Here is a 25713-nt window from a genome sequence, read left to right on the forward strand (position 1 = left end):
TCACAAAACTGGGGGGGGGAGTTGGGGAAATTCAGGGGGGGTAGGGACACCCCTGCTGCTGTACAGAATGGAATCCACGTCAAGCCAAGGGGTGCGGCAGCACGGCCAGTTCCAGCAGCCAGGCAGGGTTGCGGTCTCCCCCCAGGGCAGGGCCCTAGCAGGCTGCCCTGGCGCTCCGCTGTAGTCATGGGCCCCTGGCGCCGACTGTTCCGGGACGTGCCGAGGCGCCTCGCACCGCGGCCAGGGGAGGCAGGGAGCCCCGTGAGCTGTGCAGGCGGCCTCCGACCAGCAGGTGGCGCGGCCTCCGGCCCGGCCCGGCCCGGCTCCGTGTGCGCCCCAAGAAGCAGGCCAGCGCGGCGCTGCGGGACTCAGGTACCGGGACGGGCAGCGGCAGGAGCTGGGCCCGGAGCGGGGGGTCGGAGCCAGGCAAGGCCTGCGGGAGGGGCTCTGGCGCGGGGCCCGCTCCCTGCTGAGGGCCCAGCCGCGGGGGCGGCCGAAGGGCGCAGAACCCGCACCTGGCCGCGGGGGAGGCTACGGCGCGGGGCAGCCGGGCCTGGCAGGCGCCGCCCCCCTGGCTGCGCACCGGGTGGGCAGCCGGACCCCGGCGCGCCGAGACTGGGACCCGGCACCGCTCGCTGCTGCGGAGCTGCCACCCCCACCCCAGCGGGGGGAGACGGCAGGGCAGGGCCTGTCCTGGGTGCCGGGCCTAGCCCGCTGCGTAACACAGGCCCGCAGAGCGGTGCTCTCCGCGAGGCAGTGCCGGCAATGCCCATCCAGGGCCAGGCTAGCGGAGTTACAGGAGATGCCGGCCAGAAACCCTCCCGCCCTGCTGCTTTCAGGGCTCGGATTGTGCCTGCCCCTTAGCTGGTAATCGCCTTGTGGCAAAGCCTGTCTAAGCGATGGCTTGTGTAAAGCCCCGTGCCCACCCTGGTCCAGTACCAGCGATAATGTATAAATAGTGTAGTCCAAACTAATCCCAGGTACAGGGGAGGAGGAGGGGGGTTGTGCATTCCGAGTAATGTTGAAAAACAGCTGTGATACTGGCTAGGCAACTAGCCCGGTTCCCAATGTGATGTGGTAGCACAGAATTAATGCTGTGTTGAGCCACCTAACGCAGGGGTATAACGGACTCTAGTTTTTAGCACCTCCCTGACAAATTGGACACTATCCACAAAATTGTCATGAAGATGTGAGAAGACTAAAAATAGCTAACTCTGCATAGCCTGGGTGATATAACTGTCTACAAATACTCGAAATGTCACTGGGAGGGGCCCTTTGAAATGATGAAGGGATGGGAAAACGAGAAGTAAGAGAAGGAAAGTGAGTGAGGAAAAAAAAATTCCCTACCTTGCAGTCTAACTTTGACTTACAAAGAAAGAGAGCAAATCTATAAATATGTACAGCTTGACTAAATGCCTAAAAGGAGTGTGAGAGATGTAAGTATGTACAAGAACATTAAGCATGTAAAAAACAGTAAGGAGGCAGAGGAGTTACATTTTGGCAGAACAAAAAGGGAACTAAGTATAATGGGGTAGAATTAAGAAAATGTTGTCTATCAGGAAAAACGCATCCGAAGAAGTGGGCTGTAGTCCACGAAAGCTTATGCTCTAATAAATTAGTTAGTCTCTCAGGTGCCACAAGTACTCCTGTTCTTTCTAACAGTGAGGTGATCTGTTAGACTGAAATAGTCTTTGAAAAGAAATGGTAGACATCTCATTTTAAAAGGTACTGCCATTTAAGATTTGTACTGTGGTAGCATCCAGAAGCCCCAGTCGAGATTGGGGTTCAGTTGTTACATACTAAGGGCTTGTCTACACATACAGCACTGTTGCAGCGCAGCTGTAGCTCTTAATGAAGATGCTACTTACATTCCCATGGGCATAGGTATTCCACCTCAAGAGGCAGTAACTATGTCAACAGGAGAAGACCGCCCATCGACATAGGGTTGTCTCCACCAGGAGGTCGGTCGGTATAACGAGCCTTGCACAGATACAAAATTTGTATCCGAATCTGATCTGCAAACATGGTCTGCAGATACCTGCGAATGCAGATATAAAGTGGATATCTGCAGATTTGCAGAGCTCTAGATATAAAATTTGGATCCACATCCATCCGTGATCCGCAAACAGATGCAGATATCCGCCGATATAAAGGGGGTATCAGCAAATTTTCAGGGCTCTAGGTATAACTGTTGCTCCCGGGTGTGGATTTTCCACACCCCTGAGCGATGTAGTTATACTGACATAAATCTGTGGTGTAGACCAAACCTTATAATCTAGTTTTAGTTCTGTGCTTTGTTGTTTTTAAATTACAAACCAGTAAGTTTGGAATGGTGTCCCTAGCGTCTGTTTGCCAGAAGCTGAGAATGAGCAACAGGGGATGGATCACTTGATGCTTATCTGTTTTGTTCATTCCCTCTGGGGCACCTGGCACTGGCCCCTGTCGGAAGACAGGATACTGGGCTAGCTGGACCTTTGGTCTGACCCAGTAGGGCCATTCTTATGTTCTTAAGTTTTATTAACAGTGCTGTATGTTCTGTATTTTTAATAAGCTATGAAAGTAGTGCAGTGTTTGCAACTCAAATATTATAGAATCATGCTAGTGCATGAGCATCAAAAAGTGAAACTGCCTGGACACTCACTTTGTGAGTTAAAGAGAAAGGTGTATTGGGGGAGAAAACCAACCACACCAATGGTGAAAGGTTTGAATTTTAATTTTTGTAATAGCCTAAAATGATATTAGCAATACAGGCATAGATTTTAAAATAGTTTTTAATCTGATAATCTAATACATACAGTAGGGAACAGTCCTGCACTGGCAGAGGAATGATTAGATGACTGAAGAAGTCTTTTACTTGTAAATTTGGTGTGCTAAATTCTGTTGTATTCTGCAGCCCTTTTACACTGCCAGAGCAACATAAAGGGCAGCTCCAGCCACCAGAGAATATTCCTGGTGTAAGGTTTTTTTCTTCAGTACCATAGGATTGCCAGAATAGAGTTATGCTGCTCCCTCCTCACAGCCCCCAGTGCAGCAGATGGGGCCAGAGTACACTGTCTAGTTAAGGCTATTCTTGGCTTTGGAGCAGCTCCTAGAAGACTGTTGCATTTGAGCGTAATTTAGAGCTACCTTCTGGCAATTGTAGCTCAAGAGCAATGGAGATTCTGCCCCACTGATTTTAATAGCTTTGAGCACTATCCTCACATCACTAAGGAGTTGTCTATACAGGGAAGTGGGCCAGAATAAGTTATTCTGCAATAGGACCCAGTATGGATACTTATTCCAGAATAAGAATGTTCATACGGAGAGTTATTCCAGAATAGCTATTGTGCTTTAAATGCACGCCCTTTCTTATTCTGGAATAATTTCCCCATGTAGATAAGCCCGAAATCTCTCACAGTGGGAGTTCACTGTAGTTCCTTTTTTTCCATTTCTTCCCTTGAAAGCTGCTTTCCACCTTTTAACTATTTTAATACCAAAATAAACAACATGGCTGCATTTTGTTTTGGGTTGTTTTCCTACCATTTAATGTTATTTTTATTCACTAGACTATTTTGGCAGCTTGTCTTCCAACATTTTCTAAAACCTTGTGTGGATTGTGAGGGACTAATAATATATCAAAACAAGTTGTGAGAAAGTCTAATATTTTTGTTCAGCAGCACCAAGAAGGATCAAATAAAAGTTTATAAGTAATGCTTACTATGAGCACTGCTCTTTAGCCTGAAAGACAGAAAAGAGGCTAACACAATAGGAAGGAAAAGAGATACTATGGGAAGACTCTAAAATGTATAGTAAAGAATCTGAAGGAAAAATTGCAGCAACTGACATTCTTAATAACATTGCAATGTGACTGTATGTGGTCACAATAGCTCTAAGTGCTGTGACCCTTTATTTTTATTTTTTTGTACAGTTTCTGACCACTCTTTCTCATGGTGTTGTGAATGGCCTCTCAAGGCATTTTTAGGAAATCTGGGTATTGCTGTTCATTCTTTTTGGCACTAGCCTTCATTGGAAAAAAACAAAGTGTTTTTTTAAATAATAATTAGCTTTGGAGAAGTGTCACTTGGTATTAAACATTTACATAAAAAAGACCAAGTAATGCTATAATGGAATTGAAAGAAAAAAGATATTTGAAGAAAGCTTTAGTTTTGCAAAATGTGACAATTACAATTTTAGTGTTCTCTAATTAGTTTTAAAAGCTTAATTTTTCTGATGCAACTGCTATTTATATCAGTTCCTGTCCTGAAAATCTTACAGTCCAAGACCCCAATCTTGCATATATTTGTGTAAGTGCTTAACTTTACGCTTTTATGTCAGTAGGACTACTCATGTGCACAGTTAAACATGTGTGTAAGTGTTGGCAGGGTCTGGCCTAAGAAGATAAATTGCATATGAAATATGGTGGGAGAAGGACACAATCAAATATATATATTTTTTACAAATGCTAGCTTTTAAAGTTATTTTTAAGATCAGGTAAAATATCAGTTATCCCCATTTGCCTGTTGGTCTCACCATCATCAATTGCCTGACCTTTTTGGTATTGTGGCAGAAGTGCTTTGATAGCAGCAGACACTGCACATCAGCAGATACTGCAGTTTGATTAGTGTTTTTGTTTTGCCAGGATTTGCTGTCCTTTCTGAACCTTTGATTTTTATGTAACTTACTGAATGTGTTGAATAACTAGATAGAAAAAACAAAACAAAACAAAACTAAATAATGAAAACTGCAAGCCAAATGAATGCACAGGAGAATTTACTTTTTAGAGAGAAAAATGTTAACTTTAAAATAATATGGTAAGTGCTCCTATTATGTGGCCATTGGGTTCATTACTGGTTGAGTGAGTTTTGATTAAACAACTTGCAGCTCACTTTTAAGTATACTTGAATTCTTTTATTAAATATTCTTACTCCCATGGAAGAAAGTATGACTTCAGTTTAGTAAAGAATGGTGAGGCCATTCCAGAAAGGCTCTGACTTTAAAATAATAGTTTACATTTTTATTTGGCTTTTTAATAGATGCAACTTAGGATGCAATCGTATCATTTGTGTTTTAAAAATCCATCATGAATACAAACATTTGAAAGTCAAGGCATTCACAATCCATTGGCAAGTGGGACATTTTTGCTGGTGAGTGTGGGGCCCAAAGGTATCAGTTTTTCCAGAATTTAAGCTTTTTTTTTTTTTTTTTTAAATAATTTTCTACCTCTTACTGTTGTGAACATAACCATCCAAATGTGAACTGAATGTAAGCTGATTGATGCACAGTGTTGTTTTCCTGAGTTTTCACAAATTTACCAAGCAGCAGAATAGAATTAAAAGACGGGTCAGTTTAATTGTTACTATTCAAAATCTTGTAAACAGCAGTGTAGCTCTCAAGAATCATGTCAAATTCATATTTCTCCTGCCTGAAAAAACTATATCATCACCAGAGACACACAAGGACAGAGAAAGCAAAAAAAAAAAAAAAAAAAAGCAAGGGTTGAATAGCAGAGATCCCTTCTGATAGACCCAGAAGTTCTTCAGGGACGGAGACAAAATTCCTTCAAACTTCCAGCATGTAGAGGGTGGAACTTTAGATTTATCAGATACCTCCTAGTCAGCAGATGATTATAAAAGATGGAATACCTTGTTAGAAATCCCTGCACCCTCACTAGCATCTGGGGCTTCTTACCAGAGCCCCGCCCTTCGATTTTATTAGTAAGGCCACCCCTTTGTCTTTTTGATTTACCTTTGGCTCTTAGATGTCTGGTAAACTTTTTGAGTTCTGGGTATCTCATCACAAAAACCATCATGACAACTCATACTAATTGGCACGCTTGTTGTGACTCTGATACTATGGGGTATAAATGCATGTAACTGGCAATCTCAGCAGAGCGGCTAAGGACTCTTTGTCACTTTTTAAGGATTGAATGTCTATTCATCCCCGCAGGTTGTCTCTCCTGACTCAGAGTTGAGGCACACTGTTGAGTGGGGAAGTTGTTACTACAATTGGCCTTGTTTCTGTTTTGAGGACAAGTAGATTTTAGTTTTAATTCAATCAGCTTGGCACTTTTTCTGAGTTATAAACTATAAATACAAGGAAACAAAAATGAATTGCCTACAGTTTTATTTAAACTTTAGAATCATTAAGTTTATTTTAAAAAGTAATGGGATAGCACAGTAGTCTAGAAGTGATGCAGTGCTCTACTATGTGGGCATCAGAGATGTGGACCTTCAACTCAGTCCCCTCATTTCTGGGCCAGCAAGTCTGGAAGTATGCTCAGGTGTCTCGTGATCCTTCCTATCTGCTGATTCACTCTCCCTCCCCCACAAATTAATCCTTCTAGAAGCAATGTTGGCAGACTCCAATAGGAACTGTTTGCTTGTTTACATGGGGGGAAAAGACCAGCCTAGCTGTAGCAAGTAATTATTCTAGACTAATGTCCACATGGGGGAGTTATAACGACATAGCTAAAGCAGTGTCTGTGTTGGTCAGTTTTCCTGTGTATACAAGCACTGTGTTAGGCAGAAGAGGTAGGATTGATGGGTGTGGTAGGAGAACTGAGGGCAACAGCCACTCTCTGATGAAAACCAAAGTAATTGAAACAATTGTCTCAAATTTTGGGATCCATGGTTTGCACAGCTTTTGAGGAGGCAGTTTAGTTAGCAGAAATTAAAGTACACAGTGAACAGTTTAGTTAAGGTCTGTGTATACAGAGTGCTCCTGCTGTAACCTGATGACTGGAAACTTTTGTTTTTGTTTTGTGTTCCATAGCAACTTCCTGGATGGGTGATTCTTTTGGAAGCAGTTAAGATGCAAAACTTGGGCAAATAGCTGTATTTATAATCCTGTTGAACAGGTTATGGGTGAGTCCCTCTAGCCTGAAGAACAGGAATTGTTTTTTTGTTTTAGCTTTTAATTTTTTTCTTTACTGATTTTTCTAGAAAAATACAAAAACACCAAAAATAATACTGAATGAAGAAGACATTTACATTTCTTCAACAATCATCATTACTGACATCAGGAAAAGGGAAATTAAATTCCAGGTTATTGCTTTATGAGTTTAGCTACTATTTTTAAAAATTTGACACAAGAAGGGATCAGTGCTTAGCATCAGTATGTACTCGTTAGAGATGTAGCCTAAAAATGTGCCATTGCATCATTTCATGCCACATGATGTGGCCTGTCCTTGCATAAGGTGATGTGGTGAAAGTATTTTAAATAACATTTTACTGACAGAGACTTACCAACTTCTTAACAGATGTCCTATTTCAATCCATCACATATTTAGCTATGATAAACTGATTCCACTGTCAGAAGTCTAATAAGTGATCATGTGTGTGTCTGTCCTGTTGCATAGTAAGAGCCATAAATCTGATGGTGTCAATTTCACAACCTCCAGTATTGGCAAATAAGCATATTAGCAATAAGGACCGATTGTGAACAAGCATAGCAATGTGTTCTTAATATTTTAAAAGTTTTTACTGAATAGCATACACTATAGATGTATAGTGCACAAAATTAAGACGGCTCTGCTAACCTAGAGTTCCCCTAAGCTGACCTGACTCTGTTTGTTAGCCATTATATGGGACTGAATGTTGTAAATGCTAGTGAGTGAGAACACTGAAACCTTGGGTGACCATATTTCCCAAAGGGAAAATGGGTCACTGCATTAGGCTAGCCCAAGCCGCTCATCCGCGCCTTCCCCGTGCAGGGCTGGCCTGAGCTGCTCATACGAGCCCTGCTTCCCACTCCCTGGATGGGGCTGGCGTCCCTGCTCGCCCAAGCCCTGCCTGCTCGCCGCTGAGAGCCTGCTTCCCCCCTGCATGAGCCTGGCATCACTGCTCCCCCCTACCCCCGGCTCCTCCACATGTTCCTCTGCATCCCCTTTTTTTGACAAAAGTGGGCATTTGACCCACTTTTTCTGAAAAAGTCAGGACAGCCGGGACAGGGATTAGAAAAGGGACTGTCCTGGCCAAAACAGAACATATGGTTACCCTACTGAAACATTATGAAGGAGCCCACGGAGGTTAAATGTATGGGTAGGAGATTTAACCTAGAAAAATGTAAGCACAATTTTCAAAGAGACGTGCAACGCAAGGCATAACCTTAGATAGAATATGTCAAGTGATAGACAAAAAAGGGAAGGAAAAGTTAGTATATTAATATAAAGTTCATGTGGCTGACTGGTTTATAATGTGTGTATTTTAATTTGCTGAATAACACTATGCCAGACGTACCCATGACACTCAGTTCTATGTCCCTGAAAGGCAGGAAGTCTCTCCATTTTAGTAACCTCAAGGTATTGAAGCTGTTGACAGAACGTGAACTGTTCTTCTGTAAATAGGCAGAAGTAATCTTGGTGGTTTGAAGGAAAATTATCTTATCTCGAGACCCATGGCCCAAGTCCAAGCCTCTAGTATCAGTAGAATAGGGATCAAAGACCAGACAGGATAACCATCTTTAGCATAAGTGATGAGAGATGTTTTAGGACCAAAGTTCATGGACAATACACTCTATTTTTAGTGGTAAACAGTTAGATGGGACAGAGTTTAGTAACTGTGCTGCAAAACTTATCTCTAGCTTTTTCAAGTTAGTTTGGATTTCAGGATCCCCTTTTGTCCCCCTAATAATTTAAGCTCTTACTTGCAAGTTTTCTTTCAAGAAAACAACAGCCACAGAAACAAGTAATAAGAAATATTGAGGGGTTATATGCTGTTTGCTGCAGCTGAATGTGAATTCAGCAGGTCGCATGGTGGCACCATTCATCCACATACAAACAGCAATTTGAGAATAATTCACTTATTAAAGAATTGATTGCTGATGGACAGTTGTTCACTGGCACTTGTCTCCTATTGCATAAGAATCTTTTAGGAGCTGCAGCAAATTCAAACTGAAATGTATCACCAAGAGCTAAAAATAATCATCAGTAGCTTTTAAACAAAAAATGTTGCACTGACCTTGAAGTAACTACTGGAAGTCCTTGTTGTTTAGCATTCCTGCAGTATACCAGTGGAAAGAGAATGTGCACGAAGGTTTCTGAGCAGGAAGATATTTATACTATGAAGAGTGTGATTCAGTAACTTCCCATAAAGACGGAAGTATTAGAACTTATGGCATTAGGCAGCAAATATTGTTTCAATTTCTATATTGAGATTAAATATATATATTCAGTTTCCTTCAATTATTGTGTCCACTTTGTGTGAGACAATTGCAGTGAATTAAGTCTGCAAGTAATTTGAATAGGTACGTTCAACATCACTGTAAATTATGCTCCTCACTGAACGCTCCCTAGCCAAAGTATAAAAATGGGCAAGGTGCAGAAAGGGTTTTTAAAGGCATCTATTAAATAGTGAAATATTCTGAAACAAATTCTGTCTGTAAAAATACTTCGATGCAACTGATTTGCATATATGTGGTTGGTAGGGGAAATGTTTGTGAATCCCCTCATCAGTAAAGCTGTGGTGTAACGTAACATTCTTTTTTGCAACAGAGCAAGATCCAAAAATTTTGTTTTGGGGTGGGGGTACAGCACATTCGTTATACTGTACTGGGAGGCAGTGTCCTCTAGTGGATAGAGCAATGGATAGAAATAAGAAATCTGGTTCTGTCCCTGGCTCTGCCACTAATTGACATGCTGAGTGAGCTTGGCTTAGACACATCCACTCGCTGTTCCTCGTTTACTCACATGAGGTAATTATTCTTACCTCCTTTGTAAAGCACTTTGCAATCTATAGATGAAAAGTGCTATATGAGTAGGGTGATCAGATGTCCCATTTTTAAAGGGACAGTCCCGTTTTTTGGGACTTTTTCTTATATAGGCGCCTATTACCCCCCACCCCCCGTCCTGTTTTTTCACAGTTGCTATCTGGTCACCCTATATATGAGAGCTGGGTAATATTATATGCCAAAGTTTTTCTCAGGGTATGTTTATTATTAAAGTCAGGATAGTATAGGTATAAATCTCACACACCCCTGTTTAATATTGTTGAAGGAAAATGGGAATTATTACCTCCAACACTGGTATCTTGCTGACTGGAAGATTCCAGATCTAAAACTGGATTTTCAGGTCCCAGTTAGTGGAAGGGATTCAACACTTAAGTCTCCTTAGTGTGCAGCAAATGACAGGTAGTGCTGCTTTTGCACTGCCACCAACTCATACATCCCATCTGAGAAAACACAAAATGATAGGCCATTAAAAATTGTTATCTCTATGGCCCCTGGATACAGTGTGCCAACACCATGGAAAGCGAAACTCTTGGGAAAATAGCTAAAGGCAGGAGGAGGGGAAATGCCAAGTGATGTAGGTTAGTGAAGTGTAGATCTGTATATTGTGAACTCTGAATTTGAGAGGTGTTCAGAGCCCTCCATGGGATTGGTTCTGGCTACCTGAGAGGTTGCTTCCACAACAGTTCTGTTTCACTGGAACCATGAAACTGTAATCCAGTGGGGGAGGGGGAGAGTGAGTGCAGGATACAGATCTTTCAAAGGAGCTGAATGTAAACTATGGAATTCTCTCCCTAAGCAAAAATGGCTATAGACCGTAGCATTTTCAGAACTAAATGCAAAACTTATTGATTCAACTTAACTTTCCCTCAATTTCCACATACCAATGAAATCCACACACAAACACATCCTGTAAACTAACCGAGTAATTTCTCCTACATGCTAGGAAGGAAGGGGGAGAGGGAGCTATTTGTTTCTATTTTTAAATACTTGAGAGGTACTCGTATACAGCAGTGAGGGAGGAGGAGTCATACAAGTACTTAGAGAGTGTGTTTTTCTCTCATGGATAAAATTACATCATTTTAGTTTTGTTTTTATCTTGCATGCACATGTAAATAGGGCTTATTCTTGTCTCGCTGTATTTTTACGTGCAATCCCAGTTGAACAGGAAACCTCACTTTCAGAGGATGTAGGCAAACTGCTTAAGATGGATGCTTTGTTACTTTAAAAAAAGGAGAGGCTATACAAGCCAGTATCAATTAAATACTCTAAAAGTGTATGACAAAGGGTGGAAGATTATATGCAATTAAGGAGTTGATGAATGTAGAGCTTATGTGTAAACTGTGTACCTCTTACATTAACCTCTCCATTCTCCATCACAGTGCATTGACTTGTTGACATATTCTAAATATCCCATTGCTGCTAGTCAGAATATCACCAGTGGTAACTCACTGGCATTTTGGCTCTGGTAGTCAGAATTAGTCATTAATGACAGGAAGTCTCATTCACTGGTAACATGTCATTGCATCCTTTTGATCGATTTTTTTAAAGGGCAAAGGTAGTAATGGTTACTCTCATTCATTTTCTGAGAGATGGCATGAGTGTTCCTAGTTTTTTTTTTTTTTCCCCCACAGCCTGTCAGTACTGATACATTATGGGTGGCCCTGACTGGGTGACTAAAGGGTTTTGGCCAATCATAACTAGGGATCCTAGTTTTTTGTGATTTTAAAAAATCCAACGTTCTCTGATTAAAACCCCCATAAAAATCTGTGCAAATAGAATGGATGCTGAACTTTAGTTTCCCTAGCCACAATATGTATAGCTATCTGTTGAACACAATGTTTTATTGGTATACATTAGAACACCATTTATCCAAGCCTCCATTATCTAGCTCTCCGTGTTAACCAAACCACCAGCTGCCTGGAGCTGATCGCCCAAGCCCTGCCGCTGTCAGACCCGGGCGGCTGGTGGTTCGGTTAACACGTAGAGCCGGGTAATGGAGGCTTGGATAAACGGGGTTCTACTGTATGTAAATTTAAAGTGCATTCAAAAATCAACAACAAGAGGAGAAGGTTGTGCGCATTGAGTAAGTGACACTGGTACTTTCAGTAAAATGTAGTTAATATATGTTTTTATTTTTTCACAAAATGTAAAAACTAAAGATTCTTGAAAAATGCAAATTCTGCATTTTTCTGTGGCAAATGGATTTCTAGGATCCCTGATCATAACTAATATGTTTGATGCATATGAGGGAGAACCTGTACCCATGAGTAATCCTGTCTCATCAATGATCCAGGCATATCTTTGTATCTTCATGGTACTGAGTGGTAGCTGTTTTACTTTGATTGTTACATATTGAGAAATACAAAGAGGAAAACATCCACTTGCTGCAAAATAAAATGACTCAGAGTTGGTAAATTCCAAACTTACAAGCTGTTTAAGATTTGACAAATTGTGGCTAGTAGTGTGATTTTACTTGCTAAAGAGAATTCCTCCCCTGATGCTTCTGTAGTTTCTTGTCTAAATGGGCACAAAAAATGTAAGAGAAAAAAGCTTGACTTATTAGCAGAATTACAAGCAAATTAAAGACGTCAGGCTTCTAATAAATAAACGTAAATAACTTTTACGACCATCTAATCATTTCCCCTATGATTCCTCTTGAAAACAGAATAGTTTCATTAGATTCTTCCTCTTAGTGTGATATTCCCACTCCTGTGGCACTGAAGAAGCAATTTATTGCATAATTCCCATTAATAGTACAAATATACTCTGTGATCACACTTCTGTGTTCAATCTGTATGTATTGCATAAACTTAGAATAAATTGACGTCCTCTTAACACCTTTTCTCACTTAAAATGATCTTTAATTGATTATTTAAAAATAGTCATTTCATATTACTGCAACAAAATGACAACAACTGTACTTTTTTTTATACAAGTATACTGCTTGTCTATTAGAAGATACATTTTTCAATAAATAGTGCCACATTTTTGGAACGAGTAATTCACTGAATCAAATTACATGTGTTTGTTCCAGGTGCAACAATGGTAATTCTCACAAATATTCAGAATGCTTGTTTTACAGTATGTCTGCTGCTCAACACTATAGTACATACCTTCCTTTTTAGTTTGTCTCATACATTTGTGGTGACTGATAGATGACGCTGTGTTTCGCTTATATTTAGAGCTGCCATCAAATTCACCTTTCTGAAACCATTTAAGGAGATTGGTGAGTACCTCAATATTTCTTCTAATCCTTTTAACAAGTACTGGTCATGGCAGAAGTAACCCTTTTGGCAGATGTCCTGCATAAGGTTGCAACTTCTGATCAGAGCGCTAAATCCACAGTTTATTTATCCAAAGTTATCAAAGGTATCTGAACAAATAAACCATCATAACTGTACTGTATTTTGGTGGCAGAAAACTTCACTAAACCAGATGCAGTTCAAGACATTAGTGTATTTTTTGTTTAACATTTCTGACATTAGGGGGCTGGTAATTTTGGGAGAGACTGTTCTACCTTTGTCACAAGGTAGAACTACTGGCAGAGATTGGTAGCCTGCATGTTGGAATATTGGAATTATGTTTTGTGGCCTGGAATATGCCAGTTGCATGATCCATAATCCTCAAACAATGGCAAGTGGGATTTATTTTTGCTTGTTTTTATTTACTTACTGTGGAGCACTAAAGGTTTATCCTAAATTCTCTGCCTTTCAGTGTGCGTGTCTCTGCAGGTTCTAGTTAGTATCAGTTCTAAACCAGAATACTTCAAATCCTGCTCCATGGTAAACAGCTGCTTCTTCACACATCTACACACCACAACCACCTTGGCATACTTAGTCCAGTGAGTTTTTTCTGGCCATTTGGTTGTTTATTAAGATTTGCATGTGAAGTACCTGGAGAACTCTAGGAGGATTTACCAGATGTACAAACAAATACACAGAACACACAATTTTTTTCAGGAAGTTCTGTACTGTTCTTCTAATGGAATAGTCTGTTTGTTACAGATTTGCGCTGATACACTACAAGACATTTTATTAAACAAGTTTAAGGATCCCACCAGTGTCCTGCAACATCTGAAGGCAACATCTTATTTTCTTAAGAACAAGTGAGTTTTTATACTGTTGGTATGTTTGTGCTACTTGAAGATTTTAAAATGATTTAAGGTATATCTAGTACAGAGTTCTAATGTGAAAATTGCATCTTTTGGAGATTGAGCCTGTCAGCTTGTGGGGAAGGTTAGGGTTGAAGAAGATACAGTTGTGCCACTTCAGTTTTGGAAGGGAAATAGGCAAGAAAATTTAGATTGCTGTACAGGGTCGATTTGATTTTTTAAATCATGATTTAAATCACTAGTCAGGAAGACACGATTTAATCATGGATTTCTACATAAAAGTGCATTCTTGTTGGTTGTTATAACCTTAATACGTATTCTTCACAACTCAGAGATAGATGTAGGTTTCTTTTTTAGAAGGTACACCCTATACATTTTTAAAGTGATTTATTTTGAAAACTTTTCAGATTAGTTTTATAGTTATATCGGAAAATGAATGATTGTTTGGTTATTTCATTTACCAAAGGTAATTGAAGCAGATATTTATGAAGTCATTGGGAGGTGAACTATCTCCAATTCAACAGGTTAATCATTAATATTTGGAGGATTTTCTTGCCATGCTGTATTGGGAGGAGAACATCACCAGACAGACATTTAAATTGTTTTATTTAACTAAAACAACAACGTTATATATTCTGGATTTTTTTTCTTCAACAGCAAACATATAATATTTTAACAAAACAAGCATATGAATTTTTGAGTTTAGTTAAACATTCAAGATTTTTAAAAACCAGGGTTTTTTTTGTTAAAATTGTTTTTAACTAAAATAGTTAAATGAATTTTAAAAAACAAACAAACTAAATTGACTGTGTCAGCCTGGTCAACATGAGAAACTTAAAATATTGGCTTCTGCAGCTACCTCAGTCCTCTTCACCTTCATTTTCCTATTTGTTCGTAATCTGGAAAAGAAAAACAAGCTTTCCTGCTTTTTCAGGTCCCAAATGATTTCTCAATTTGGAATGAATTAGTCCAAAGGAAGAAAATATTCTTTCTACACTGGCAGAAGAAGCTACTGCTGTTAAAAGTGAGATTATCACTTCAACAGTCTCCGAATCCAAGTGCTTAAGTGACTTCCACCAGTTCACTGGTGTGACTGTCTTTAAAACATCATCAGCAAACAGATATTTCTTGAATGGTTCTTATTCCCAAACTGGGTCTCCTTTACAGCCTGCTGCTATTATAGGTTTTCCCTTCTAGTGAGAGAATGGTATGGTAGATCTCAAATCAGTGAAGGCTACACTCAGAAAGACCTCAAGACTTCTGGCATATGCTGCTCAAACACTTTCACTTTTGTTTCTACTGCCTGTCCCTCCCTTCTCCAGACTTCTTCTCCTTGTCCAGATCTATTCCGCCCCCTACAATCTTCTATTCATTGAACTTTTTGAAATTTTGCACTTTTAGACAGCGGTAAGGGATTGACTCTGTGTACACAAATTTGCAGAGGGACAATAGGATTGAGGTCTGTTATTTCTCATCTCTGTTTATTATTTATTTAATTTATTTAAAAACATTTTTTCTGTTAACAAGCATGTTATCTCTGGAGACACAAATCCACAGTTTGAGAACTGCAAAACTAAGCATCTCTGATAGTATCTTCTAGACTGAGCAGTGAGTCCCATTGGGTAGATAGAAAGATTAACCTAAATAATCTATACAGAAGACCCTGGAGCCCCATAAAATTGGGGCCCTAATCCATGAACTATTGGAACGCATTTACAAAACTTTTCTGAAACATTACATGAATATATTGTCTCATGCTATAGAATTAGAATTTATAATCCCTATTCCGTGATGAGATATCTTTGAGCTATAATGTGTCGTAATTAAAACTATCTTTAGATAGGTTTTTTCCTTAAAAAGCATTTTATCAAAAAAATCCTATTTAAATAAAACAAAATCATTGATTTTTTTTTTATCCATCCTGTAGCTGAGGAGTCCTAGCCATGCAACCCACCAGAATTCTTGTAGCATTTCAGTTGAAAATACCAGATAGATCAGAGGTGGGCAAGCTATGGGCCCATGGGACCCTCCTGCCCAGCCCCTGAGCTCCTGGCCCGGGAGGCTAGCCCCGGCCTCTCCCCTGCTGTTCCCCCTCCCCCACAACCTCAGCTCAGGGCACTGCTGGCGCAATGCTCTGGGCAGTGAGCTCTTGCCGGGCCGCGCAGCGGCAGAGCCAGCCTGACCCGGTGCTCTGTGCTGTGCAGTGGTGTGGCTTGCTCCAGCCGGGCGGCACGGCTGCCTGTTGTGGTGCTCTGGGTGGCGCAGCTGTAGCGCCACCAGCCACGGTACTCCAGGCAGTGCAGTAAGGGAGCAGGCGAGGTTGGATAGAGGGCAGGGGAGTTTGGGGTGATGGTCAGGGGGTGGGGGTGTGGATAGGGGTCGGGCTGATCAGAGGGCAGGGAACAGGGGTGTTGAATGGGGGCAGTCAGGAATGAGAGGAGGGGTTGGATGGGGCGGTGGGGGGCAGTCAGGGGTGAGGGGTCTGCGGGTGGTCAGTGGACAGGGAGCGGTGGATAGGGCAGGAGTCCCAGGGGGACCATCGGGGTGAGAAGCGGGGGGGGTCAATAGGGAGCGGGGACTAGGCCATGCCTGGTTGTTTGTGGAGGCACAGCCTCCCCTAACTGGCCCTCCATACAATTTTGGATACCCGATGTGGTCCTCAGGCCAAAAAGTTTGCCCGCCCCTGAGATAGATTCTGTGTTCTTTCAGTTGCTCTGTCCATATCTGGATAAAATGGAAGTAGTTAGTGCCCTAAAGGGAAACACTATTGTATGAATTATCTTATGGCTTTCTGTTGTTGGAGATGATTGTGGAAGAGAGTGCTTTCAAGTAAGCAGTAAATTATCCCCTACATAAATATTACTTGCAGACTAAAAAGAACGTATTCTGCAGAGGTGCTGAATTAAGTCATTCTTTATGTAGCTATTCAGGGCCAGAAAGTTATTCCCCATCTGTTCCTCTTCCAAATCTGAGATAAGAAAAGTCAGCTTTGTCTCTTGCCCCGACAAATTAAATAGTGTTGATACATACATTCTGATGGCATTTCTCATTTGGACAAATTCTGCTAACTCGTGAGCTGTAAATAATACTTGTTAATTTGAATAGACTAAAATGTTATAGTCTCTTAATCAGAACAGCATTCAAAACCAAGGTGTCTGTAGTGTAGGTATTGGAAAATGATTAATCTGAAACACTAGGGAAGAGTTATAAAGCATGAACAGTGTAAACTCCCCAAAAGCAAGAGAAGTCTTACATCTAATTCTTTGGCTGCTGGCCATATTTCCATTCTTCCAGCCAAATGAGTGCACTAGGATTGGAGGATGCCTTATATAGGCAAGAGAATTAAAGTACTTAAGTATCCTATCAAAAAGATTCAGCTAGCTAATCAGAATCCTGGTTATAATCTGCTAGAGAATTGTCATGAGCATGGAGTACTAAGTATCCAAGATTCATAATTTCTTTTCCATTTCCACCAGAAAAAATCTAATCGAAGTCTAGGTCCTCTTTCAGCCCTGTTTATTTTAACGCCTCCTCTCTGACTTCGTGATTCTTTCCTCACTCCAGTCTATTCAGAATTCATCTGGTAAAATCATTTTCCCTGCCCACCACCTGGACTACGTCACTCCTATGTTCAAAGCTCTTTACTGGCTACTCATTGTCTTCCACATCAAGTTCAGCCATCTGGTCCTCTCCTGCAAGGCCCTGTATAGTCCCTCCCAGCCATCATAACTACTTATCTTCCCCTCTCATGCACTCTGCACCAGTGACTCCTCCTGAGTAACCATTCTCTTCCTCTTCTCTCATTTTTGTCTTCATGCCTCTTCCCCACTGTCCCTTATGCATGGAACAACCTTACTTGGTCTTGAGAGTCACTTATTCACTCTCTCCCCATCCAAATCTGTCTTTAAAAAACTCACTTCTTTCACAATACCTATTATCTCTAGTTAGTCAGTTGAATCATATTTAATCAAATAATAATTAGCAAGAAATCTGTGGTGCAACCAATTTCTACCTTGCACTTTTAGACCAAAACAACAAAGTACATGTTTATCTTTTAAAACCTTTGGGACTATTCCCTTGCTTTGCTGGATGGGGTCCTGATATGGAACTTGCACCCACAACAGTTCTAGACCCTCCTTTGATTTACCATTGTTGTCTTCACATGGTCTAAAAATTCTATCATTCGTCCTTTGTTTAAGTTAACTTCCTCAAGGCAGGCACCTTATCTTTATAGTTGCTTGTGAAACACTATGCCCACCTATGGTGCTGTATAAAAATGTTCTGCAGAGGTGGCTGAAAAATGTAATTTCCTGGAGACAGTGAAGGAGGTAATGCTCACAGTAACAATGAATTTTTCAGCAGCTGTGTATTGAAGTTCAGATGTAAATAAGGAACAGATAAATGAGAGAGGAAATCCCATTAGTGACTTTATTTATAGTACGTGAAAACTCTGATTGATTACTTTGAGAGCCCAGTGTGTTTGTTCAGTCCTGTAATCTGAGTTATAAAAGATGACTCTTCTTCCCCCTCCCCTCTTTCTAAATAGAATTAGCTCACAGGCTGGACCTATCAAAGTTTTCTTTTTAATATAAAATCTACAGAGCGTGATCTCTCCCTCTGTGGGGTTTACCTAGTGTCTTGCATTCATGGTGGTGCTTTAGTGCAATCCTCTGAAGTAACAAGGCTATCCATTTCTGTTCCAGCAGGTGTGAACAGGATTAAAAGGAGCGTTCTCTCTGTATCAGAAAAGACTGCAGCATATTAAAATAATATGCAATATACAGTGATTTCAGAGATATATTCATAAACTACTTTGCATTTTTATTTGAGAAAGCATTTGTGAGGTGTTTGCATTGTATTTATTTACTTCACTTCACCATTTCATCTCATTTTTAACTGCAGGTTTGCCACATACTTCAGACAGAAGTGGAACAATGTCCTATGTTTTTGTAAATGATTCTTCCCAGACAAATGTGCCCCTGTTGCAGGCATGCATTGATGGGGATTTTAACTATTCCAAGCGGCTGCTGGAGAGTGGGTTTGACCCAAATATTCGTGACAGTCGTGGCCGAACTGGTCTGCACCTTGCAGCAGCCAGAGGAAATGTAGACATCTGTCAGCTGTTGCACAAATTTGGTGCTGATCTACTGGCCACCGATTACCAAGGTAACACAGCCCTTCACCTGTGTGGGCATGTGGATACTATCCAGTTCCTAGTCTCTAATGGACTCAAAATTGATATTTGGTAAGTTTGTAATCTCTTTTTTGACCACTTTATAGTATATTAGTCTCTCTCAGTATTTTGTACAAATATGTTGCCTGATACAAATGCTTTAATGGTAAATTTAGTGAAATTCAATTTTTTTAAATGCCAGTTATGAAAAAAAAAGAAAAACAAATGCATGGGCCCACTCCTAACTGATCATGAACATCATGAAAGGCAATAGAAGCAGGAGCTGTTGGGCTTGGCTGGCATAGCCACTGTCTCTCACTAGCTGATGGCTCTGCTATCCTGGTTTGGCCAGACAGCCAAGAGGGGGTGGATGGCATCACAGAATAATTTAGAGTGATGGGTTTTTTTTTTTTTTTTTTTAGAATTTTCTGTACCACAGTCTTAATGCTTTAATTGACTACTGTAATAAATAAAGAAAATACAGTAAATGTGTATCAGTTCTTCCATACTCTTTGGGAGACCGTGCTGCCTTTCAGTGCTCCCCCTTCCTCAAAGCCAATCCTTCTTTTAAATATTGTATATTCTTTCTTCCTAGCTCCCAGCAGCTGTCAGATGCTAGTGTCCAGACACAAGCACTCGGAATACCAAATAACTAGCTATTTTATTGAGTACAATTAGGTTAGCCAGGGTCACCTTGTTCTCAGAACTTTCTGCACATGCATCCCAGCAGAGGAAAATAGGCAATAAGTTTAGGCCCTTGGGCCTTCTGGTCATCTTTGATTATTGGAGCTGCCCATGATCTCCTCATATCAGCAATATTAATTATTGGCCAGCCCAGGGTCATTGTGTTTTTTCCCTTCCTCCCTTTATCCCAAACACCTGTTTGCTGGCAGCCTCTAATATGAAGGCAACAAATGTACTCCTACTTGGTTCGGTTTTTTCAAAGGTACTGTAGGAGGATTTACCCATCCTGTGTTTCATTTATTGCTTAATATTCTGAGACTCTTATATAGTAAGGAGCTATGAAGAAACTTAGATTTCAAGTAGTAATCATACAAAGCCTTATACACTGATATAAATATGTTAGTTTGTTTATTTTTGTTGTGGGAGCATCCAAAGGCTACAATCAGGATAAGACCCCATTGTACTAGGATTTTTGACTTTGTACCAAGAGTAAAATATTATAGGGTTGTGTGCTTTAAAAATAAACTGTACTTAATTTTTCATACAGTTGTCTTTTATTCTTGGACTTTTTATAACTAAGAATAGTTTACTATCTTGTGTAGCTAGAGACTGGTCCTAAATACTTATTGGTCAGTACATTTTACATTGCATACTTATGCAGATTCATCCTATCTTAGAATTCTCATTTTATAGTTTATCTTCCCCCATCCACTTTCTTGGGGGGACTATTTTAGCAATCACCAAGGAGCAACACCACTTGTTCTGGCAAAACGAAGAGGAGTAAATAAGGATGTAATTCGATTGCTGGAGTCTTTGGAGGAGCAGGAGGTGAAAGGATTTAACAGAGGAGCTCCCTCTAAGATGGAAACCATGCAGACTGCAGAAAGTGAAAGGTATTACAAGACAGATGTTTACTAGAAAAAAATAAAACCATGTGTGTAAAGTATATCTTTGTTGGTAAATCCATATTGTTTTCTGCTAGATACATGAGTTGACATGTTTGTTCCTCAAAATGGAACAAAAGATTTATAAAAATTATCTTTAATAAAAACTAAGTTCAATAGAAAAGTGGGTTTTTTTGTTTGTTTTTTTAATTTCTAGTGAAAGAAGTTTTTATAACAGCTAAGTATTCCACTACAGGGTTTACAACCCAAAATTGTACCATTTTACTGGTGCAAGATAATCTGAAAATGAAATTCACTAGAAACTGGTTATAAGCAATATCCTGCAGTGTTCTGCTCTAGAAACTAAGTGTATGTCTATACTGCAATTAGACGCCTGCAACTGGCCCATGCCAGCTGACTTGGGCTCCCGGGGCTGGGGCTAAGAGGTTGTTTAACTGCAGTGTAGACATTCGGGCTGGAGCCTGAGCTTTGGGACTTTTTCCCTCACAGGGTCCCAGAGCCTGAGCTCCAGCCTGAGCCCAAACATGTGTTACCCCATATGTTAAAAACAAGCCTACTCAGTTTACATTTTATATCATTAAAATTTTACAAGATTCTAAAAGGGATTGGACATTTATATGGATAAGATGAATATCCAGAGTTAGAACAATTACTGCTAAAAATTTTGGAAGAAATGTTAATCTCGTGAGTCAGGGGTTAAACTAATCTCTAACAATTAGGGAGAGACCTAATGTGGAGGAAAGATTATCTCACATCTGCCTGCTCTGGGGTTTCTTGCATCTTCCTCTGAAGCATCTAGTGCTGGCCACTGTTACAGACAGGACACTGGACTAGACAGATCACATTCTGATCCAGTATGGCAAGTCCTATGTTTCTTATGGGAGTTTTACCATTGACTTTAATGGGGCTTGGATTTAGCTGTGAATTTGAACTGATAATGTCCCTTTAAAACCTGTAACTTCCTTTCCCTTTTGTGACCATCATTAATGTTCTCTTGTTTGATTTGGCAGGGAAACCTATAACTTGTCTTTTGAAATTACAGATTTACAGTTTACTCCCAGTTTGTTTGTGAGCTAGTTTAAAATATCTGAAGTATCTCCTTTTGTAAGATAACTTTGTATAATAAAAATAGATCCAGACAGCATTAGAAGCAAATGAATGGACATGTGCTTTGTAATTAAATAGTTTGTGTCCTTGTAAGAGCACTATTTGGGGGTTGGCTTTTCAGCCCTCTAGTTTCACTCCTACCTCTTGGTATTATTTCCTGATTCTAGAGACTCTCAGAATAGAATCCCTACTTGTTTCTCTCCTCCCTCATTCCCACTATGCATGAAGCCAAGCGAGGATAATTGCTGTTCCCTCTGGAGATCCTGAACTTCACTTTTGAACTGACAGGAGAAGTTTCTAGAGATAGTGCAAAAGTGTTCGCTCCCTTCCTGGATGAGTTTAATGCCACCTCCTCCTCATTACACTCACTTGCTTCTGACTCATGAGCAAAGTACAAAACAAAACTAGGTTCCCAAATCAGATTTCTTCTCTTTTCCTTCTCTTCCCCCGTGTGGTATCATATTGTGCTGTGTCTGGGCAGAACACTCCCTCTCTATTTTCACATAGAGAATCTGCTTGTATGCATAGACCTAGTGACCTTTCACTATAACAGGAAGCAACATTGAATGGTTTTGTTAGAAGCAAAATGAACATTTAAGGATTTGTCACTTACAGATTTTTCCAGAATAGTTTTATAGAGGCAATTGCTGCTTTATTACTGTTGCTTTTAATTTGGTTGCAATAGAAAATGCCATAGGGGTCGTCTTTGAGATGAGTGAGGACCTTTGGTTTTATTGTGGTAGTTTTCTTAACAATGAACGTATGACCTCTTTTTTTTTTCCCCCAGATTGCAGCGTACCTTTATTTAACCCCTGGAGTGATTATGTATTAACTAGTTGGTGCTTAAGTAGTGAGCAGATCTATTCTATGCCAACAGATATCTTTTAATAAACCCTCTCACTTTGTTAGGAAATGATAATAAGCAGGGAAGATGACTAACTCCTGTAGTTATGGGCAAACCACCATAGCTTCGCAGCCAAGTAAATATTTAAAAACCAAAAAACACAAAGCACTTTACTGGAAATGCCTGAAAATTTCTGCACACGACACAGTAATAGTTCAGTAAATTACTGGAGCTTTGTCTAATTATTATTCAGTAGTTGTACTTCATAATGAGGAAAAATGTCATAGCATTAATGTTAATCAGGAGTATATTTTTAGAAAAAAGGTTTACAAATGAATCTTCCTTCTAGGCATGTGTTACTGGCATCTTTAGTCATATCAGAAGCAAGAGCATTTAAACGGATAGTGTTAACTCACAATTTACTTTTATCTGAAATATTTTGCTCCTATTATTATTACAGGATACGCCTACGATTACTGTAATTGAAGAGATATTGGGGGAGGGGGAATCTGTTTTTGCTCAGTATATTTTATGCCTTAACATCACTGTCTACATAGCTAGTTTGATTGTTTCTCTCGATACACAGTAAGAGCCTGATTCTGCAAATGCTTATGCTCATACGTAACTTTGCTCATCTGGGAAGTGGTGGGACTACTCAAATGAGTAAAATTACAGACCTGCATAAGTGTGTGATCAAGACTTTAGTCAGTTCTTTTGCTGTTTGTGTGGTTCCTTCCAGGGCTTTGGAGCGGAGCCCGGAGCTGGAGCGCAGAGCAGCTCCAGAGCAGTGAAGCTACAGGTTTTTGCCTGGAGCTGGAGCGGAGCCGGAGCACAGCTCCAAAGCCCTGGTTTCTTCATACATCAGCCAAGGAAATACATTTGCTTATTTTTCTAAATACTTCTCTGTACCCAAATCAAAGATTCTTTGAAAAGATAGATTATAAAATCATCTGTCTCAAAGAATTGCTTGTCAACTACTGTATGTTGATTTGGTAGGGTCAGGGGAGGGTCCTTTCCTTATATGCTGTTTTGAGATCATGAGTAAGTATTGTAAATCTGAAAATGTTTAAATTTGAATATTTTAGTTGTATTAGCAGGTTTACTCTTATACTTAAGGATGCATTCTTTTACTTGATGTGTTTATAACTTTAATCCTTCACAGTGCAATGGAAAGCCATTCCCTCCTTAATCCGAACCTGCAGCAAGGTGAAGGGGTTCTTTCCAGCTTCCGCACAACATGGCAAGAGTTTGTGGAGGACCTGGGCTTCTGGAGGGTGCTACTCCTGATCATTGTCATTGCCCTTCTCTCTCTCGGAATCGCATACTACGTTAGTGGGGTGCTTCCTTTTGTGGAAAATCAGCCTGAATTGGTGCATTAAAGCAAATGAAAAGAGGCACAACGTTCTTTTCCTGAGTTCTAATCTTTGTTTTGAGCTTCTTATAATTCTTGGTGCAGCTGTATGTACTGCTAACCCTTTTGGAAGAGAGCTGCATTAACTCTGCCAACACCACCAAATTCTAAAGAATTCTAGGCTACCTCTGACATGTCTTGACTTCTAATCAAAACTTATAGATAGCAGTCTTTATTGATCAAATGTGGTGATCATAAAAGGCCCTTCATAAATAAATAGCAAATCCTTGAGCATGTAAAAATGTGTCCTGCTACAGGACCAAATCATCTTGTTTTCCATTATTTTAAAAAAAAAAAAAAAAACTACTTTCCCTATGCTTCAGCTTTTGAGGAGGAGTATTCTTATAAAAAGCTACCTAGATTGAACTGGAATAATTTTAATCTATTCTGATATTTACATCATACAATACTGTAAATGTGCCGTTTTCTTAGTGCACTCAACATGTTCATGTGTATGGTTAGAAACTACATATACATTTAAAGAATGAGAAACATTTCAAATTTTATAACTTCGTTAAACTTTCTTTGACATCCTTGTATTTATGTATTGGCTTAATATAACATAGGGTTTTTTTCCAGTTAGTGTGGTGGTGGTAAAATTTGTGCGAGAATAAATCCTTTGAAGTGAAATTGTCTGTAGTGCTTTTGGACACAAACATCTTTAAGCATTTGACTTCAAAATGCAACTTTTTCATTTGAAATACCTTTAAGGAAACATTTTCTTTGTAACCTAGATGAAAAGCGATTTAAACATTTTTTCTGTGTTGCTGTGAAACGTGTCATGCAGGATAACTGAGTGTTTTCACAGAAACTACAGAAAACAATATGTTCATTTCATTTGCAGTTTTGTGCAAGGGTTTAATTGGGATATATTTTTGGTAATATTGCTATCAGTTTCAACTATTTTCAAATGACACTCAAAAGCTGATGAGGCACTTTCTGAGTTAACATAATGCAATGTTGCACTGGGTGTCTTCATATTTGGGAATATTATGTAAATTGAAATCTGGCCCAGAGTGAGGTCTTTGTTGTTGTTAATCTGAAGTTATAATACCTGATGATTTAATACTCTTTTATGGAGACTGGGTAAATATGCAGTAAGGTTGTGATTGTCAAAGGTGCCCAACTCCCACTCAATTTCCATGGCAGTTAGGTACCTAACTCCCTTAGGTTGCTTTGACAATCCCAACCAAAGTGAATTCAGCAAACGTTAATAAAACAGCAAAAGGATTTGTTTTATTAAAATGATCCTAAATCATTGCAAAATAAACTGAACACTTAAAAAGTTAGAAATTACAGTAAATGATAGTGGATATACATACATCTTATTATTGTGTTAATATATATTTGTTGTCTCTAGTTTGTGGTCATTGACTGAGGAGGCATCTTGTCTTTGTGATGTTGGGATAGGCTTCACAGAAGCGTTCATTCTAAATTGTTTCTGAAGAATTCTCAGAAGCTATTCTCCCAGATGGTACAAATAATAAATTAAATAAATAAATGCAGCAAAGAAGGAAGCCTCCAAAAACCAACAAAATGAGCTTCTCTTCTAAACAGTTTAATTTGTCGTTTGTGTTTATGAATAGAGAAACATAAGCTATTATATATAAACTACATTTACTTGTGTAGGTAAGTCCATTTCTGCTAAGAACACCCTGTCTTATATTAAATAATGAAATTTTGCATTATGCACTCTCTGTATAATTTGTAAATGTATTTTGAATGTGGATGAATGCCATAAATAAAGATGTATAAGTAGACAAGTTTATTTTA

At 39.7% G+C, this 25713-nt stretch overlaps 1 protein-coding gene across 2 annotated transcripts; it reads left to right on the forward strand.

The window, feature by feature from the left end:
* The first annotated feature begins 294 nt into the window (after positions 1-294).
* Positions 295-25713, forward strand: ANKRD46 (ankyrin repeat domain 46). 2 transcript variants are annotated; one of them, XM_054017754.1, is made up of 6 exons: positions 295-372; positions 12888-12931; positions 13710-13810; positions 18719-19061; positions 20408-20566; positions 23692-25713. In XM_054017754.1, the coding sequence occupies exons 4-6, from the start codon at positions 18751-18753 to the stop codon at positions 23906-23908; spliced, it is 687 nt and encodes a 228-aa protein (XP_053873729.1). In that variant the 5' UTR covers positions 295-372; positions 12888-12931; positions 13710-13810; positions 18719-18750; the 3' UTR covers positions 23909-25713. The 2 variants fall into 2 exon arrangements, with proteins under 2 accessions (XP_053873729.1, XP_053873730.1); XM_054017755.1 differs by lacking the exon at positions 295-372 and adding an exon at positions 5018-5123.

Source organism: Malaclemys terrapin, chromosome 2 (assembly GCF_027887155.1).
Source record: "Malaclemys terrapin pileata isolate rMalTer1 chromosome 2, rMalTer1.hap1, whole genome shotgun sequence".
Taxonomy (NCBI): domain Eukaryota; kingdom Metazoa; phylum Chordata; order Testudines; family Emydidae; genus Malaclemys; species Malaclemys terrapin.

Bases quoted from the DNA above. Each gene is read 5' to 3' on its own strand.
- ANKRD46 (XM_054017754.1), top strand. From the start codon at position 18,751: ATGTCCTATGTTTTTGTAAATGATTCTTCCCAGACAAATGTGCCCCTG. The intron at 19,062-20,407 runs GTAAGTTTGTAA...GGACTATTTTAG, and splicing joins GGACTCAAAATTGATATTTG to CAATCACCAAGGAGCAACAC. The intron at 20,567-23,691 runs GTATTACAAGAC...AATCCTTCACAG, and splicing joins CAGACTGCAGAAAGTGAAAG to TGCAATGGAAAGCCATTCCC.